Below are 20,439 nucleotides of genomic sequence, written 5' to 3'. Positions count from 1 at the left end.
TGGGAACCTTGGTACAAAGTGGGGTGGCCGCTCTGATATCTGGCCAGTTGGGAGACCAGGTGGTGACCAACTGGAGGGGCTGATGTACTCTGGATATCATGTAACCTCCCAAGGGAGCATGAGCGGTAAAGTTTTACCCGGATTTCTGTGTGCTGTACAAGGAGGCACCGAGACCTGTCGTCAGGCTTCGAGGTGGACTTGCACTTGAGGCAGTATATGCTGGATCTCATGTTTAGCAGATCAGCGAATGCACCTGGAACTTTGGTTCTGAATCAGGAACCAGAAGCCAGAGCATTAATCAGTACAGAGTCTTGTTGCTGAAAACGGGAGGATGTCTTGATGCAATCCCAAAGAAAGATAGAGAGGTTCTCTTGGTATTATGGCTGACATAGCTGGCATAGTGATATGTGACACTAATACGGTTCTTGGAAGGTACATGACCTAGAACTTTTCAAACCATGTGGCTCGAATTAGAGAACACATCTCAATGGGAATGCTACAGAAGCGGGTACTTACCATCCGACGTGGATCGCCGAAGGACGAGTCTGTGAAGATTGATGGCTCCGTGGATTTCAGGAGTCATCGAGGGAGTAGACGCCTGGTATGGTGGCGCAGGTATAGAGGAGACAGGCTGAGCAAGGCTGGCACTACCACCGTAATTAGTGGAGGGCCAGAATCCCGCACAGATGTCGGTGGGGCACGCCTCGGGAACAGGGGAGCAGATTAATAGCTCGTGGACCCGGCCCTCGTCGCAGCGGCTCGATGTCTCGTGATGCCAGTGCAGAATTCTTCGGAACTCGTTCCGGTGTTTCTGGAGCACCAAGGACTGCCAATACAGTGCAGAACAGTGTCGATGGCAGTGGTGATGTTACTCAGCCCGAGCATTGTCCAGCATCGAGAAGGATAGCACCGATGGATGGCGTTGTTGGCGGACGGTCACCGTGTCGGTGACGATGCATGCCACGGTACTCGGCCCGGTCTTTCCCCAGCGCCGAGATGGATGCCCTCGCTGTCTTGGATGGCAACTGATGACGGACTGTCAGCATGCCTGCACTGCTCCTGGCACTATGTAGTGTCGCAGGCTAATACGGGGCTTTAATAAGAACCCAAAGCATGGAGCACTGTGTTCAGGCGAGGGCATTACGTGGCAGTGCTATGTCGGTATTGACAGTGTTGATGGCGGCCGAAGCGGCCTCGAGGATATCGTCAAAAATATATACATGAAAAAATGTCGATGACTCTGGCAGAGCAATGAAAACAGTGACAAAAGCACTGACGGCATCGGTGTAGGTATCTATGGGAACGATGTGGCATCAAATAATAATAATCGAAAAAACATCGTTGGCATAGGAAAAATGATACCGGCATCGACCCGGGCAATCGATGGCCGCATCGATGGAATGGACTTGGGCAATCGATGGCCGCATCGATGGAATGGACCTGGGCATCGATGGAAATGTCCTGGGCACCGATGGAAATGACCCTGGCATCGATGGAAGTTCCCTGGGTGACAATGACATCAACCCGGGCATGGATGGCACCGACGACACAAAGGTGAGCGTTGATGGCATCCATCTGGGCAATGATGGCACCGATGAAACCCAAGGAAAAATCAGTGCCATGGATGGCACTGATAGAAACGATGCAGAGATGATGGCATCAGAATACCATGGGGGGAGGGGTACCGATGGCATCTAAGAATCCAGGATGGTCTAAAGGGGGTACCGATGGTAGCAATGGGGGCATCGACTAAGTGAGGGTACCGAGGAAATCGACAGGGAACCTGGCAGCAACAGAAACCGTGGACGTCCCTGTCCCACTAGCGCTAATAACCAGGCAGAGTGTCACAGAGGGACACTCGCAGGCTATGTGTGGCTAACTGAAAACATAGGGAGAGGGAAGGCTGCAGTCAGTTGGCAGGCCAGGGAGGTGACAGGAACCGACCGAAAAAACAGGGCATAGTACTCACCGAGTGTCAAATAAACGTACGCGAAGGGAGACCCATGCAGGAAAAAGTGTTTGTGAAGTAAAGGTTCAAGTATTTCCGTGAGGAAAAAGTGTTAAAATTTCTCACAGAGAGGAAAAAAGAAGACTGAGGGAGACACCTGTGGCTCGCAAGGATAATAGCAGGCTGAGCATGCTCAGTGCACTCAGTGTGCCAGTGTCAGTCAAAGCTTTGTAGAAACTTTGACAGAAATGTTTTTCCTACAGGGCTCCATCCTATGATGTCACCCATATGTGAGGACTACCATCCTGCTTGTCCTGTGAGAAAGGGGAAACATTGCTTATAGCTACACAGAAACTGGAACATAACCACTTCCAGCAGCAGACAGCATATCACTACCAAGTCCCCTTACAGAATCAACATGCGGTCACAGAATCACATGCCATACAAAGAAAAGGGGAAGAAGAGCATTCCAGAGGCCATATCGAAGAGAAGGTGGGTGGATGTTGGCAACTCCTTTTTACATGGGACAGAGGGATTCATCTACTGACAGGAAATGCTCTTCACAGAGATGTGCTATCTGCCAGAAGCTTAAATCTGGGACAGAGTAGAAAGATTGCCAAAGCTCATCACGTCCTCTTACTAAAACCCCATGCTGCCCATCCATGTGGGTACCAATTATACCATTAGATATGAAGCCGAACAGATTAAAAAATGAATGACTATATTGTACTTGGAATATAGGTCAAAGAGGCAGGGGCACAAGTAATTTTCTCATCAATCCTTCTTGTCAAGGGCAAAGGCATGGAAAGAGATAGACACATCCTGGAGATAAACATCTGGCCGTGTGAATAGTGTTAACAGGGATTTGGTTTTTCGGATCAAGACATGGTATGCCAAGATAGTCTGTTGAGTAGAGGGGTTACATTCTGCAAGGGATGGAAACACTCTCTTTGCTCATAAACTCTACAAATTAGTGAGCAGGGCTTTAAATAAGGTTAATCAAGGGAGAAAGGCAAAAGTGCACAGGTAAGCAGGAGACATAGTAAGCAGAATGAAGTCATGGGACATGAAAGGTACACAAAGTCCTATATTAGAATATGGATACACTGATGCAGTAATATATTGGAGGTCATTTAAAATACCAGATGGATATTGGAAGACTGTAGATTGAGGTGAGCAAAAGGGCATGTCAGACAAGAGAGGGGTGATTTGTGATGTTTCTAGTAAGGAACAGTCAAAAAGGAGGGGGAGGTAGAAAAACAACTTAGAAAGTCAGATATGCAAATGTTTGTAGTTTATCACATCATTAACTTAGAAGCCATGATGGTGGAAGAGAATATAGATGTACGTAGTTGCAGTCACTGAATCATGATTCAGTGATAATCAGGACTGGGAAATAACCAATACCATGTTATACTCTTTTCAGAAAGGACAAACTAAGAAAAAAAAAAAGGGGGAGAAGCAGCTTTAAATAATAAAATAAAAACCATTGAAATAAAAAGTGAGCAAGAAGCAGCCGAGTTGCTGTGGACTGTCTTGAAGAAACCAAAGGGTCAAATATTTATATAAAGTGTAATCTCTAGGCTGCCATCACAAAGGAAACATAGATATGGGCAGGAAAGAAGCCAAAAAATAGGATGCAAAGCAGAAGTGTTATTAAGATATTAATTCTACTAGATGTAGATTGGAGCGTGCCACCTGCAGAATCTACTCAAATCAGGAAGTACTAGAATCCTTGTAAATAGTATTTCTCAAGCAACTAAGAGAGGAGATCACTGGGCCTGATAGAAACATAGAAACACGATAGCAGAAAAAGAACATTAGGGCCAATCTAGTCTACTCATCCATACCAAATACTCAACTAATATTACAAATGGAGACAAATGTCACTGAGATTAAAAGATAGGAGCTGACCTAAGGTTAAATGATCATTATAATGTATGGTTCAATACATATACTTAATCACAACCAAACTTTACTAAAACATACATCCTTCAGAATGATCATCTTTAAGAAAAGGAATTATGTTAAGGGAACCTAGTCAGAAGCATGGGATATATGGTAGCTCTAGAAAGTAAAAATAAATGAGAACTACCAATTTGCTAAGTGAGGTAGAGAGACCTTCATAAGACAAATTTAAGCATTGCAACTTTGCTCGATAGTCTCTTCAGTTGCTCTCTTGCTATGATATGTTTTTTAATGATTAGTCTTGCACACTTTTAAATCACTTTCTTAAATGTTCAATTGCAAGTACAAAGTGAGCATATCAAATCCACTATATATAATAAATGTGATAGTGGGGAAACTTATCTTAAGTGAAACTTCCTTCCAAAATGTCTACCTGTTGTTGCCTTATACCCTGGGAAGTAAAATACATTAAAATGGTGTGTTTTCCCACATATTCATGCATCCTAGCTGCCAAGTGAAAAATATATTCTAGACTTCCTTAGAAAATTAAGTAGAAATTAAAAAAAAAAAAAGGGAGTAGCTTGGCTTGACACATGCTCACTCACCTTGTACTTCTGTAGCAACTGTAAATATTTAAAGCTCTGGTGTAACCAAATGACTTCAAAAGCACATACTAAGTGAATTGGCCCTGCCAGTATTAAATTGTACAGAGTCACATGATGACAGGATAAATTTAGCAGTTCCTGTTGGTTCTCTGCTGGATAGTGCATTTCAAAGCTAAGACCCAACCATGAGCACCAAGGAGCTGTCGAGAGTACCCCAATACAAAATTGTGGAAAGACATGGATCTGGGGTATAAAAGAATATGGTCACGACAATTAAGAAATGAAAGGTGAACAGCACCACCAAGACCTTGCCTAGATCAGGCCATCCCTCCATACTGGATGACCAAGCAAGGACACAGATTAAGGAGGCACCCAAGAAGCCAATGGCAACTTTGAAAGAGCAACAATCTTCCGTGGCCAAGAATGATTAAACTGTGCATATGACGGCAATATTCCAGGAACTCCACAAATCTGGTATGTATAGTAGGGTGGCAAGAAGGAAGCCAATACTCAAGAAGCCCACCTTGAATCTCATTTGAAGAATGCAAAGAAACACTCAGGGAACACTGTAGCCATCTGCCAAAAACTTTCTGTGGACTGACAAAACTAAAATAGAACTTTTTGGCCTGAATACAAACCATTATGTTTGGTGCAAAGCAACACAGCACACCACTCAGAGAATGCTTTCCCTAATGTGCAGCATTGGTGGGGATGTTTCTCATTGGCAGGGACTGGGGCACTTGTCAGGAGAGAAGGGACAATGAATGGAGAAAATATATAGAAAATTCCACGAGGAGCCTGTTGCCCTCAGTAAGAAAGCTGAAAATAAGATAGAAGTTCACTTTTCAGCATAATGATCTGAAGCACACAAGCAAAGCTACACTGGAGTGGCTAAAGAACAAAAAGATAAATGTCTTGGAGTAGCCAAGTCAAAGCCCTGACCTCAATCAATATTTGTGACATGACTTAAAAATTGCTATCCATCAATACTCACGAGTAACTTTAAAAAACTTCAACAAAGTTAGTGAACACTTACCACAACAGATTCACAGCTGTAAATGCTGCCACAGGTGCTTTTATCAAATAGGAATTGGGGGGGGGGGGGGGGAGAGAAACTTATCCAACTGTTGGATTTCAGTTTTGTTTACACATATATACTTTGCCTCCAAATAAAATATTTTTGGCCCTGAAAGATGTGCTAATGAGTGGGAAAAAAAATGTAAGTCTAACACACTGAGACAACAAAATATAAAAAAAATTCAAAGGGTATAGACTTTCTATAGCCAATAAATTCTGTTTAAACTATTTTTCAATGCAACAGTAACTGCTACTTTTAAGATAAGTTTTGCCTTCTATGATACATTAAGCCTTGCCCAATACATATATCCCTATTTTCATTATCATTGTTTAAAAATGTGATCAACTGATGGTATGAAAGTTGCAGTGAGATGAGCAAGAACAGAAGATGGATAGCCATTTTTCAATTAACTGTTCTTTGAATTTACAGTGCATGTATTCAGACTGTTTTATATTACTGTACATCAGTGTTTCTGATCTGATACTCATAGCCCTCAAAACAGGTGGTTTTCAGGATATTAACAATGAATAGGCATGAGATATACTTGTGGCTATGTGGTCTAAGACCCAGGTTAATTTGCATATTTTGATTGCCCAGAAAGCCAGATTTGTGTAGTGAGTACAAGGATGGATGTGAGAACCATTGCTGTATATATACAGTTTAACTTTGTAAGTCGTGTCAATACTGATGCTTACAAATGATTATTATTAAAATCAAGCAAGTGTACCCATGCTAGTAGGCATGAGGCAAAGACAGCTCATACAAATAGATATTTCAACAATGTTTTTACCCCCACATTAACACTTAGAAAAACGTTTTCAAAACACATAAGTAGCAGTTAACACCACACATTCAGCAGGCAGTAACTGACAATAAAAGCTGGCTGAATTTAATATTCCAATTTCTAATTTTTGTTAGAAAATGTATTTTAGGACAGCAATTGGGCTAACTGCAGCCTTTCAAAGCAAATAGTCATCTCTCACCTCTTCATTTTCATTTCCACTTGAACTCTTCCTAGAAGACTTGTACTTTAAAGAAGACAAAAAAAGTCCATTAAATGCCCTGTAATTATGTAGAACATCTTAGCTACACTATCCCTCTTTATAAAAGCAGAGGAAAATTTATCAGTATATTCTAGTACTGTAAAGATTAATGTATAATGTACATAAGAACATAAGATATGCCACGCTTGGTCAGTTTAGGGTCCTTTGAGCTCAGCATCCTGTTTGACAGTGACCAGTCTGGCTCCCAAGTAGCCTGCATATCCCAAAAAGTAGGTCTATTTCCTTCACTCACTCACACCTAGTCATTTAAGTCAAACACTGAAGCAAAAAACTGCAAACCTGTGCATATCTTAACCTAGCTCTCTCTCGCTTTATAACATTTATTTTTGCTAGCAGAATTTAATTACCAATTACTGCACACTGAAAGGCATGGCTATTTTTCTCACAAGTTATCAATTTCAGAATACAAATGTAGGTGTGGTTTATACTTTGAAGACCCTATGACACATGATTTTTAAAATGCATCTTCTACTAAAACTTCCACATAGCTATTATACGCATTACTTTTAATTGAATTTACGCAAAATCTTCTGCTTTCCACAAAATAATCCACTAAATCAAAAGAAGAATTTTTTACAGTATTTGTTTTTGAGAAATAAGAAAAGATTTCAAAACACCCCATACATTTGCATAACACATTGTGCTCTGCTCATTCTTTCAGCATGTCTTAATAAGGGCAGTATTAAGGGTAAAAGTGCAGTTTCAAGTTAGTTTTACACTGTGCATTGCTATTAATTGTAAAATATTTACTAGGAAAAAAAAATTTTCTACAAGGGCAAATAGGTTTTGACCAATGTTTTAAAGAAAATTCTGTTATTTATAGCAGTACAAGCCGTTAAGCCCGTTAAAACGGGCTACATTACATTTTTTTTCAGTCCATTTTCTAACAGCACCCTTCTACACTTTTTCTCCCTCTCTCCCCCTTCCCCTCGTTCACTCCTCCCCTTTCCTCCACTCAGTCTTACTCACCCTCTGTCTCCCACTGCCTTCTTCCCCTCACTCACCTCCCTCGCCTTCCCTCAGTCACTCCCCACCTCTCTCCCCTTCCCTCAGTCACTCCCCACCCTCTCTCAATCCCATCCCCTTCCCCTCAGCCCTCCTCCACTCCCTTTTTCTCTGCTCCACAACTTCTTACCCTTCCACTTACTCACATCCCTGTCTCTCACCTCTCCCTCATTCTCCCCTCTCCCCCTTCCACTTACTCACATCCCTGTCTCTCACCTCTCCCTCATTCTCCCTCTCCCCCTTCCACTTACTCACATCCCTGTCTCTCACCTCTCCCTCATTCTCCCTCTCCCCTCACTCTTCCCCACCCCCTACCTCCCTCCCACACACTCACCCACTCCTCCCTCCCCCTCCCTCAGTCCCTCCCCCTAACTCTCCCTCCCTCTCACTCAGTCCCTCCCTCCCCCTCCCTCTCACTCAGTCCCTCCCTCCCTCTCAGTCCCTCCCTCCCTCTCATTCAGTCCCTCCCTCCCTCTCACTCAGTCCCTCCCTCCCTCTCACTCAGTCCCTCCCTCCCACTCCCTCCCTCTCACTCAGTCCGTCCCTCCCTCTCTCTCTCTCTCTCCTCCCTCCCTCGCTACTGGCCGCCGCTGCCGCCGCCGCCCGCTGCCACTCGACGCCGCCATGTTTTTTTTTTTTTCTGACGCTGGCTGACACCGACGTGCTCGCCCGCACATGCGCAGTAAAGCTGCTCTCTACTGCGCATTTGCGGCACGTCGGTCAACCTTCATTTATTAGGTTGATTTTAACAATGCCAAAATAGTTGGCAGTATTAAAATGCCCTATGGACATAATTTCCAGCAATTAAAAACTAGCATGTTACCTTTGATAATCAAGGTGAAGGAATAGGAACTATCTGTTAGTGCATAGCAAGGATAGAAGACCTATCATATAGCACTCAGGACCTCATTTCCTAAGCATTTTTGCCATAGACACAGAATGGGAAAAAAGCCTTAGTAAATCAGGCTCTCAGTCCGAAAATTACCTTCTGAAATGGACCAGCAAGATTCAGAAAGTAGCTGAAAAGCAGGAATAGGAAATTGGACCAAAGTTCACAGATGTGATATTTTAATGTATTTATTTATTGGGTTTTTTTATACCGGTGTTTGGAATTACCGTCACATCGTTTACAGCAATGTACAAGGAATATAACATTAACAGCAATAATATAAAAAATACACAAAGTAAATAAAATCATAAAACTCAATAAAAATAATAGCAAAACAGGCAATAAAACAATATACCTAAATTAAACTACTGTTCATTACAAAATAAATAAGGTAAAATAAGATAAGAAAATAAAACAAATATAAATGAATAATATTATATGTATATGTTCTGTTGATCTCCAAAGAGATCACTAAACTTCATGACTGTTGGTGGGATGGAAAGTTTGAACTTGCACCTGAAACTAGTCCTTGGGAAGAATTAACTACTGCCACCACTGCATAAACCCTCAACTACTGGAAGGAGGACAATGGTTGGGAAAAGGAGCAGTTGACAATCTAACAGACCGATTCAGTAAAATATGCGGGAGAGCCTGCTTTCCCGACATGCGCCCAGGCACTTCTCCTGGGCGCCCGATTCTCTATTTAAATTAGATGTCGCGCTAATAAGGAGGCGCTAGGAACAATAGCGCATCCCTAGTGCCTTCTTAATAGCGGAAGTGGCAACTGTCAGAGGGTCAGACAACCAACGCTTGATTTTACCGGTGTCAGTTTTTGGACCCGCTGACAGCCACAGGTTCGGAAAAAGAACACCGGCAAAATTGAGCGTCCATTTTCGAACCTGCCGATCAGCGGGCAGATTTTTTTTTTTTTTTTGGGGGGGGGGGGGTTATTTTTGGTGCCTCTGACTTAATATCGCTATGATATTAAGTCGTAGGGTGTACAGAAAAGCAGTTTTTTCTTCTTTTCTGTACACTTTCCCGGTGCTTTCTAAGGTTAACGCCTGCCCTTGGGTAGGTGTTAATTTCTGAGAGTAAAATGTGCGGCTTGACCGTACATTTTACTTTCAGTATTCCGGGCTAATAACTAAAATACTCATCACATGCATTTGCATGTGATGAGCGCTATTCGTTTCGGGGTGGTTGGCCGCGCGTTTTCCACACGCTATCACCCCTTACAGTAGAAGAGGTAATAATAGCGCGTCTAAAACGCGTGGCCAAACGGGGGCTAAACGGTGCGCTCAGCTGAGCACACTGTTCTGTATTGACCTGCCAGTGGGGTGTTCTAGCCCAATTAATTTTCCTACCAATACTACAGCATTGAAAGCAGAGGCTTCTGTCTTTTGAAAAACATCTGGGGCTCAGTTTTCAAGTATTTTATTATAGACACATAAGGCTACAAACCATTTTGAAAACAGGACAGTGAATTACGGAGTAACAATCCCTACTCGGGAGCCCCAAAACTGTTTCTGAATAGCTTTGTAACATACATGCTATGACAGGAATGAACTTTTGTGCCTGTGAATGCCACGAGTTGTTTGGATCACAAACTTAAAATGAAAAAAAGATGCCTCACGAGAACACTAAGCCTGAAGTGTTAGACACCAGAGGAAGTGGCAATCTCTGTTAAATTGTTTCCCCCTAAGGCTGTGTTTGCTGAAAACCTCTGCTGGTAAACAAATATTCAGGCACATCTGTTTTAATTTTATTACTTTGTTTCAGTAAAAAGTGTTGGGAAAACTTTATGAACCAGTTTTACTACTACCATTGCTATTTATCATTTATGAAACACAACCAGATATATGCACAAGAGTTGCAAACATCCAGTTTACATCACTATAGCTACAAAACAAGCCACATATTTCTATTTTGAAAAGTCCTTATTTGCTGCTGAGTTCAGTCACACAGATTTATTTGTATTCCACCTATCCACAATCCTGGGTGGGAAATAAGTTAACATTCATAATTTAAAAAACAAAACAAAAACAAGAACAAAACAGTAAACGTTATATTCAAATAGTCCTGCATGGGATAAACGAACAGCAATTAAGCATAAAGTGCAGCTGCTTACCTGTAACAGGTGTTTTCCTAAGACAGCAGGATGTTAGACCTCACATGTGGGTGTCATCATCTGATGGAGCCCGGCATGGAAAACTTTTGTCAAAGTTTCTAGAAGCTTTGACTGGCACACTGAGCATGCCCAGCATGCCACTATCCGCGCGTCCATGCACAATCTCTCTTCAGTCTCGTAACATAGAAAAAAATACGAGCAAAAAAACCCCAAAACAAAACGGAAGGAGAACCCAACTCCGTGGGGATGCGGGTGGGATTCCTGAGGACTATCATCCTGCTGTTCTAGGAGAACACCTGTTACAGGTAAGCAACTGCGCTTTCTCCTAGAACAAACAGGATGGTAGTCCTCACATGTGAGTGAATACCAAACTCCAGGATGTCCCCATTAGCAGGTGAGATCAACAGTTACCGAATAAAGTGCCAACAACTGCGGTGCTGTTGGTCGGTCGGGGACTGCCTGGCTCCAACCAGGAAGAGTTGGGTTCAGGTCTGGAAAAGATTGTGTAGGATGGACTGGACGAAGGCACTGCCCTGTCAACCATCTTTGTCTAAGCAGTAGTGGGCCACGAGCATGTGAAGGGAACTCCACCTTGCTGCACGACAAATTTCAACAGGAAACACTAGCAGACATTGCCATGGCCCACACAGAGTGAGCTTTGATTCAGCCCTTCAGCTGAAGGCCCGCTTGTGCATAGCAAAAGGCGATGCAATCTACCAGCCATTGGATAAAGTCTGTTTACCAATCGCCACTCCCAGTCTGTGCAATCTAAATAGAAAGCCAAGGCCCTCTTGCAGTCCAAAGTATGAAGAGCCCATTGCCCTGGGTGGGAATGAGGCCTGGGAAAGAAGGTGGGTAAAACAATGAACTGATTGATGTTGAAATCAGTCACTACCTTAGGTATGAACTTAGGTGTGTGTACGCAAGACCACACGATCATGAAACAACCTCGTGTATGGCAGGTATGTAACCAAGGCCTGAAAGCTCACTGATTCTACGAGCTGAAGTAATCGCCACTAGGAATATAACTTTCCAGGTTAGGAACTTCGCATCGCAGGAACACAACGGCTTGAAGGGATTACACATGAGCCGCGCCAGGACAATGCTGAGGTTTCAGGATGCAAAAGGAGGCAGAAGAGGGGGCTTCAACTGCGGCAAGCCCCTCAAAATGACCCACTAAAGGCTGCACCAATATGGGTGTGCCAACGACACCCCGATGGTGCGCCCTAACAGTGCTAAGATGGACCCTGACTGAGTTGGTTTGAAGCCCAGAAAGGTGCCACAAGTAGTCCAACAGCTTGGGAAGGGGGCATGTGAATGGATCTAAGTCATACCCTGCACAGCAGGTGGAGAATCTTCTCCAATTCAAACTATAAGACTTCCTGGTGGAAGGCTTTCTAGAAGCCACCAACACCTGGGAGACACTGCTCCACAGAGCTCAAAGCACCTTTCTATACCCTGTGGTCCAACTTCTTCTGAAAGTCCGGTGAAGCCAGGACTGAAGGAGGGTTACGAGGTGTCACCAGTGTCTCCACTGTCCTCCGAGGTGGTACATGCCCGGCACAGATATCGGTGGAGAACACCTGGGACACCCGGGTATATCGGAGGATGGGGCCTCTGGGTTGCTTCAGTGGCAGTTCAGCAGCTGCTGGTACCACACCAGAACCGGAGCCAAGTGCAGATGTCGACCAGTATAGATGCTTGCGGGGGATCTCCCATGGTGCTCGGCTTGGTCTTTCCCCGGCACCGAAGAAGCAGAGGAAACTGGCGAGATCATAGAAGACTGCTCATCATTCCCTCTGTCCTTTGAAAATACAGGCAGAGAAGTAGCGAGGGGGAAGCTTGTCGAGAGGCTCCCCCTGACACCCAGATGTGAAGGACTGTGACGTGGATGTGGATGGAGTGGACTTTTTAGATCCGAAAAGTTTCTTCATTTTATCCAGGCTTGCACAATGGCCATCATCAGATGGAGCCCAGCACAGAAAACTTCTGCAAAGTTTCTAAACTTTTGACTGGCACAATAAGCAGGCCCAGCATGCCACTATTCACACATCCACATGAGGTCCCGCCTCAGTCTTGTATCATAGAATTCCCCAAAATAAAATAAACACCAATGAAAACCAACTCCGCTGGGTGACAGGTGGATTTCGTGAGGACTAACAACCTGCTGTCCTAGGAGAACACTTGTCACAGGTAAGCAACTCTGGTTTCTCCTAGGACAATCAGGATGATTGTCCTCACACATGGATGATGAATATGTAGCTACAGGCTGCTCCCAACTATAAAGAGGCAGCACTTAGTAGGTGCCAATATACAAAACAACCCATGCTGTGACAACCTGGGAGACAGCCTGAATCCAACCCAGGGCCCTAAGGTAGGCACAATTGGGTTTCATGAGTGAAAAAGTTTATGGAGGACCAATTGACCACAATTACTTTCACATCGACCATCTTTATCCAGGCAGTGTGTGGCAAAAGTATGGAGAGAACTCCAGGTCGCAGCCCTGCAGATCTCTCCCACCAGCACATCACACAGGTGGGTAACTGATGCTGCCATGGCTCATATCGAATGAGCCTTAACATGGCTGCCAAGCTGCAGTCTCGCTTGTGTGTGTAGCAGAATGAAATACAATCTGCTAGCCAGCTCGATAAGGAATGCTTGGACACTGCAACTCAGAGTCCATTTTTGTCAAATGAGACAAAGTTGTGTTGATTGCCTATGGCCCGCTGTACACTCTAGATAAAAAGCTAGGGCCCTTTTGCAGTCCAGGGTGTGCAGAGCCCACTCGCCCTGGTGCGAATGCAGCTTTGGAAAAAAGGTGGGTAGGACAATATACTGACTGAGATGGAAGTCCATCACCACCTTAGGAAAGAGCTTAGGATGCGTAAGCAGAACCACCTTATCATGAAACAATTTTGTGTAAGGAGGGTACAACACCAGAGCCTGAAGCTCGCTGACCCTGTGTGCAGAGGTGATCACGACCAGGAAGATAACCTTCCAGGATAGATACTTCAGGTCAGAACATCGCAGGGGCTCAAATGGGGGTCTCATCAAGTGGGCCAAGACAACATTGAGGTCCCATGATACCGCCGGTGGCCTAATCGGAGGCTTGATCTGTAGTATGCCTTGCATGAAGCACTCCACCAGCGGCTGCATTGAGATGGGTGAGTCACCTACCCCGTGGTGGTAGGCCCCAATAGCAAGGAGGTGGTGTTCAGGCCAGTGTCGAAGAGATGCAATAGGTAGTCCAGGAGTTTTGCGGTGCAATAGGAGAACATGTCCAACCCATGTCTCACATCAGATTGAGAACCTCTTCCACTTCAAACTAAGACTTCCTAGTGGATGGTTTCCTGGACTCCACCAGGATCATAGATACTCCTTCTGAAAGATCCAGGGCCCACAAAGTCATCCTTTCAAACTCCAAGCTGTTAGAGCTAAGGCCCGGAGGTTGGGATGGCGCAGCCTGCCCTAATCCTACATGGTCAGATCTGGGGAGGTCCCCGGGCTGATCGGCACCTGGATGGAGAGATCCTGCAAAAGGGGAAAGCAGATCTGCCATGGCCAATAGGGCGCGATTAGGATCATGGTTCCCCGATCCTGTTGGAGCTTCAGAAGAGTCTTCAACACTAGTGGAGGCAGTGGGGACGCATATAGGAGGCCAGTGCACCAATGGTGTGCGAAGGCATCCGATATCAGTCCAGTGTCCCCCTTCACCAGGGAGCAAAACCATCCATTTTTACGTTGCAAGGGGAAGCAAAGAGATCGAGGTCTGGAGTCTCCCAGAAGCGGAAGATTCGATCCGCAACCTCCTGTTTGAGGGATGATTCGTGGGGCCGGAATGAGAGACTTAGAACATCCACCGTCACATTCTCTGCTCTTGGCAAGTACATGGCTCGAAGCGTTATACCCTGGGATAGTGCCTAGGACCAGATCTGGACCGCTTCCTGACAGAGGAGGAACGATCGTGTGCCTCTTTGCTTGTTCAGGTACATCGCCACCTAGTTATCGGTCTGAATCAAAACTACCTTGTTGGCGAGGTTATCCTGGAAGGCCCACATAGCATACCGGATCGCATGGAGCTCCAGCAGGTTTATCTGATTTTGCTCTTCCTGCTCGACCACCGGCCTTGGGTGCAGAGATCCGCAACATGAGTTCCCCAACCCAGATGCTAGGCATTGGTAGTGAGGGTGATCTGTGGGGACTGAACCTGAAAAGGTAGCCCCACTTTAAGATTGAATTAGGTCTCCCACCACGATAAGGACGCTCAAAGTGGCGGTGTGACACTGATGCATACCTGAGGTCCTGGGTGGTCTGACATCACTGGGACCATAAGGTCCACTGTGCCATGCGCATGTGTAGCCGAGCAAATGACATAACATGGACTATCGCCGCCACTGTGAACCAGCAAGCGCAACATCTTGCGCATAGAGACCTGGTGACTCCTAGAGATTGATCCCACCAGGTACACCGGAGTCAACACCCGGTCCCAGGGCAAAATGGCTCTGGCTTGGTCTGTGTCGAGCCTAGCCTCGATGAAGTCCAGCTGTGGTGATGGTTACCAGTTGGGACTTCAGGTACTTGATCAGAAATCCTACGGTCTCCAAAATCCATATGGAGGATTGGAGAGACTGCAAGGCCCTGTGTGCCTGGTGTTGCTCTTGATGAGCCAGTCGTCCAGGTAGGGGAAGACCTATACCCGGTTGCTTTCTGAGGCAGGCAGTCACCACTGCTAGGCACTTCATGAAACCGCGGGGTGTGGATGCTGGGCCGAAGGGCAGTACCTGATACTGGAAGTGTTTATCTCCCACCAAGAATTGGAGGTACTTCCATGGTTGGGAAAGATGGCAATGTGGGTGTAGGCATCCTTTAAGTCTAGGGAGCAAAGTCAGTCCCCCCAGTGAAACCATTTTTTATTTTTCCCTTGCAAGGAATTTGTTCAAAGTCCTCAGGTCCAGGATAGTACGGAGGCCTCTTGTTTTCTTGGGAATCAGAAAATACCTGAAGTAGAACCCGGTGCCTCACTGATTTAGAGGTATGAGTTTGACAGCTCAAGCTGTTATAAGGGCGGAGCGCTCTACTTGCAGTATCTCCTGTTCACTGAAAACCCCCATGAGGGACATGGAGGGGATTTCAGGGGGACCATTTGAAAGTTTAGTCTGTATCCCCGAATGATGGATAAAACCCACTGGTCCGAGGTGCATGCCCACCAGCGGTGTGCAAATATCTGCAGGCACTCTCCAACCGAAGAGTCGTTCGTTGCGGGGATAGGCTGTTGGCTTAAACTCAACCAGTCAAAATCCAGTGGCGGGGCTGGTTGTGGCCGAGGGGCACGTAGCTATCGCATGTGTGTTCTAGGCACAACACGCTGTGACCTTGCTCTATCTGTTGGAGGGTATTTCCTCAGGTGGTAAAAGGGCAGTCTCGAACCCTGCCTTAATGGCTTCTTGCTAGAGGACTGAGGGTCAGAGGTACTGGCCGACAGACAATGGAGAGTTTCGTGATAATCTTTCAACTGTGCCACTGCTTCCTTGATTTTATCTCCAAAGAGATTTTTGCCAGTACAAGGGAGGTCTGCAATGCTCTCCAGCACTTCTGGCCGGAGATTCGAGGCCTGAAGCCAAGCCAGGCCAGGCGGTGGGCACCTATACCTGCAGCAGCTACCCTTGCCGCTGTTTCGAAGATGTTATAAGCAGAACGGACCTAGTGCTTGTCGCACTCCAATCCTAGCTGAATCACCTTTAGGAAATCTTTCTGAAGTTGTTGTGGGAGGCGTTCCACCAGATCTTGAACCTGTTTCCAGAGGTGCCTGGAGTACTGACCATAATAGCTTCCGGTAGAGGCCGCCTTCAGTGCCCCATGCGGCATCAAGGGCAGCCGGGGTATCGGGATAGGCTGTGTCTGTAAGGTTCTGAGCAGCAGATCCAGACGCTCAAGCAAGGGAGTGAGCATTGATGGAGCCAGTTCCGGTGGCAGCCCTGAAGAAACTGGCAGTTCGATGCCTTGCAGGGCACGACAGATTGCCAACCATACACGGCACGCCAACTCCTCCTCAAATGCTAATGAGAGGACAACTTGAGGAGGAGAAGGTGGAACCAAATCCCCATCAGAGCCCCGAGGGGGACTGGTGCCCACCACCGAAGCCAGTGGGTCACCTCAGGCCTTCAGTCTCGAGCAGATTGTGTCCTTTGATGAGAGAAGATTACTGCTGTTGTTGCATTCATCTATTATTAATCCTATTTGGAAAAGCACTCTCTAGACATGCTAGATTGTTCAAGTTATAGACCAGTTTTGAATATTCCTTTTGTTGCAAAGCTTATGGAAAAAGCAGTCACTTTGCAGTTAACATTTTTGGAATAAACTGATAGGTTGTAATTTTTTCAGACGGAATTCCAATCGTATCATAGCACAGAAACGGTATTAGTTTTTCTTTGTTATGAAATATTAGGATGGATTAATAATGATCAGGAGGTGATTTTGATTTTGTTAGATCTGTCTGCTGCTTTTGACTTGGTGGTGCACAGTTGGGCATTGTAGGGAAGGCTTGGCAGTTGATCAATTCTTTTTTATCAAATGGGTCCTCAAGGATTTATGTTAATAGGAAGTTGTCATTTGCCATTACGTTTGATTGTGGTGTCCCTTGGGATTCACTACTGTCCTCTAGGGATGTGAATCGTGTCCTCGATCGTCTTAACGATCGATTTCGGCTGGGAGGGGGAGGGAATCGTATTGTTGCCGTTTGGGGGGGTAAAATATCGTGAAAAATCGTGAAAAATCTAAAAATCGCAAAACCGGCACATTAAAACCCCCTAAAACCCACCCCCGACCCTTTAAATTAAATCCCCCACCCTCCCGAACCCCCCCCAAATGAGTTAAATAACCTGCGGGTCCAGCGGCGGTCCGGAACGGCAGCGGTCCGGAACGGGCTCCTGCTCCTGAATCTTGTTGTCTTCAGCCGGCGCCATTTTCCAAAATGGCGCCGAAAAATGGCGGCGGCCATAGACGAACACGATTGGACGGCAGGAGGTCCTTCCGGACCCCCGCTGGACTTTTGGCAAGTCTCGTGGGGGTCAGGAGGCCCCCCACAAGCTGGCCAAAAGTTCCTGGAGGTCCAGCGGGGGTCAGGGAGCGATTTCCCGCCGCGAATCGTTTTCGTACGGAAAATGGCGCCGGCAGGAGATCGACTGCAGGAGGTCGTTCAGCGAGGGGCGCCTCGCTGAACGACCTCCTGCAGTCGATCTCCTGCCGGCGCCATTTTCCGTACGAAAACGATTCACGGCGGGAAATCGCTCCCTGACCCCCGCTGGACCTCCAGGAACTTTTGGCCAGCTTGTGGGGGGCCTCCTGACCCCCACGAGACTTGCCAAAAGTCCAGCGGGGGTCCGGAAGGACCTCCTGCCGTCCAATCGTGTTCGTCTATGGCCGCCGCCATTTTTCGGCGCCATTTTGGAAAATGGCGCCGGCTGAAGACAACAAGATTCAGGAGCAGGAGCCCGTTCCGGACCGCTGCCGTTCCGGACCGCCGCTGGACCCGCAGGTTATTTAACTCATTTGGGGGGGGGGGTTCGGGAGGGTGGGGGATTTAATTTAAAGGGTCGGGGGTGGGTTTTAGGGGGTTTTAGTGTGCCGGCTCACGATTTTAACGATTTATAACGATAAATCGTTAGAATCTCTATTGTATTGTGTTCCATAACGGTTTAAGACGATATTAAAATTATCGGACGATAATTTTAATCGTCCTAAAACGATTCACATCCCTACTGTCCTCCTCATTGTTTAATATCTTTATGCAGTCTTTTAGAAGAATGTTGGATGACTTGGAACTGAGGTGTTATTTGGATGCAGAAGACATGCAAATTGTGGTGTCCTAGAGAAAGAATACGTTAAAGTCTGTCTTGGATTTAAATTTAGCAATGGCAAGGATCTTAGATCGGTTTGCAGAAATAATTCTGAATATTAAAATGACAAAGTTATTAAAGGTGGGAGAGAAAATATTTCATACATTGCCAGTTCTGGTGAGGGTGGATTCAGAAGTAGGAGAGGAAGTAAAATCTGTGAGAGATTTAGGGGTTTACTTAGATAGGAGATTTTCTCTAGATTGTCATGTGTCTCAGATTGTTCACATAGAATTTTGGAAACTGAAATCTGTAAAGAGGTTATGCCCATATTTGACTGATAAGGCCTTTAAGACAGTTATTTATTTTTTATTTAAAAATTTTTCTATACCGTCGTTAAGTTAAATACCATCACAACGGTTTACAGAAGGGCACGATAAAAAGAAATATGGATAGTATAGATTACAAATTACTCGTGTGCCATCATAGTATGGTAACAATCTACCTTATAAATGGCCTGTGACCGACGGCCCGCAAATGCGCAGTAGAGACCAGCTCTACCGCGCATGTGCGGGCGAGCACGTCGCTCTGAGGCAGCTTCAGAAAGAAAAAAAATGGCGGCGTCCAGTGGCAGCAGCGGGCGGCGACGGCGGTAGCGAGCGGCGGCGGTAGCGACGGCGGTGGTAGCGGCGACAGCGGGCGGTAGCGAGGGAGGGAGAAGAGAGAGAGAGGGAGGGACGGACTGAGTGGGAGGGAGGGACGGAGAGAGAGAGTGGGAGGGAGTGACTGAGTGGGAGGGAGGGACTGAGTGGGAGGGAGGGACTGAGTGAGAGGGAGGGAGTGGGACTGAGTGAGAGGGAGAGGGGGGACTGAGGGAGGGAGTGGGACTGAGAGAGGGAGGGAGTGGGACTGAGGGAGAGTGAGTGGGACTGAGTGAGTGAGAGGGAGGGGGGAGGGAGGGGCTGAGTGGGAGGGAGGGATTGAGTGAGGGGGAGGGACTGAGGGAGGGAGTGGGACTAAGTGAGAGGGAGGGAGGGAGTGGGACTGAGGGAGAGGAGGGAGGGAGTGGGACTGAGGGAGAGGACGGAGGGAGTGGGGACTGAGTGAGAGTGAGTGGGACTGAGTGAGTGAGAGGGAGGGAGAGAGGGGGGAGGGAGTGAGTGAGACTGAGTGGGAGGGAGGGACTGAGTGATAGGAGAGGGAGGGTGGGGAGGAGTGGGTGAGGGAGGGGGTGGTGAAGAGTGAGGGGAGAGAGAAGAGGGGGAGGTGAGAGACAGAGGGATGTAGCCCGTTTTAACGGGCTTAACGGCTTGTTTAAAATAATAAACTAGGTGTGTAAGTTAAACCTGATTGTTAGGAACAAATTAGGCAGTTTGATTTTAACATTAATATGCTTATGTAGGTTACTAAAAACGTCTAGCTTGGTGCATCCTTATCGCTCAACTATTTTTCTCCTTTTATCTTTATAAAATGCTTGTTTAAAAAGCCAGGTATTCAGATTAGTTTTGAATAATTTCAGATTTGTCTGTAGTCTTATTTCGAGTGGCATGGTATTCCAGAGTACAGGATCAGCCAGTGACAGTGCTCTTTCCCTTACTTGCGTGAGATGTGCTGATTTGACAGAGGGGACAGTTAGTAGAGCTTTATTTGCAGATCTCAGGTTTCTTTGTGGTACGTGCACGCGCAGTGCCATGTTAAGCCAGTTGGCTTTATCATCGTGGATTAGTTTATGGATTATACAAAGTGCTTTATATTGTATTCTTTGTTCAATTGGAAGCCAGTGGACTTCAGCAAGTGTTCCTGTAATATGGTCACTTTTTTTTGCCTGTCAAAACTCTGGCAGCGGAATTTTGAAATATTTGCAGAGGCCGAATTGTAGATTGAGGTAGTCCTAAAAGCAGGGAGTTACAATAATCTGTGCTAGCGAATATCATTGCTTGTAGAACTGTGCGAAAATTGTTAATTGTTAATAGAGGTTTTAG

The 20,439-nt window shown here is 46.0% G+C and overlaps 1 protein-coding gene across 3 annotated transcripts in view; it reads right to left on the bottom strand.

The window, feature by feature from the left end:
- Positions 1-20,439, bottom strand: part of LRCH2 (leucine rich repeats and calponin homology domain containing 2) — a 395,406-nt gene that overhangs the window by 78,091 nt on the left and 296,876 nt on the right. For all 3 annotated transcript variants that reach the window (XR_003857457.1, XR_003857458.1, XM_029606513.1), the window contains one exon: positions 6,523-6,567. Coding sequence is in view for 1 of the 3 variants with exons in the window: in XM_029606513.1 (XP_029462373.1) it covers positions 6,523-6,567 (45 nt within the window). In the remaining 2 variants the exon portion in view is untranslated. The remainder of the gene's footprint in view (positions 1-6,522; positions 6,568-20,439) is intronic.

This window comes from Rhinatrema bivittatum, chromosome 6 (assembly GCF_901001135.1).
Source record: "Rhinatrema bivittatum chromosome 6, aRhiBiv1.1, whole genome shotgun sequence".
NCBI lineage: Eukaryota > Metazoa > Chordata > Amphibia > Gymnophiona > Rhinatrematidae > Rhinatrema > Rhinatrema bivittatum.
Note: the sequence above shows the minus strand (reverse complement) of the source record. Positions and strands in the feature narration are given on the sequence as shown.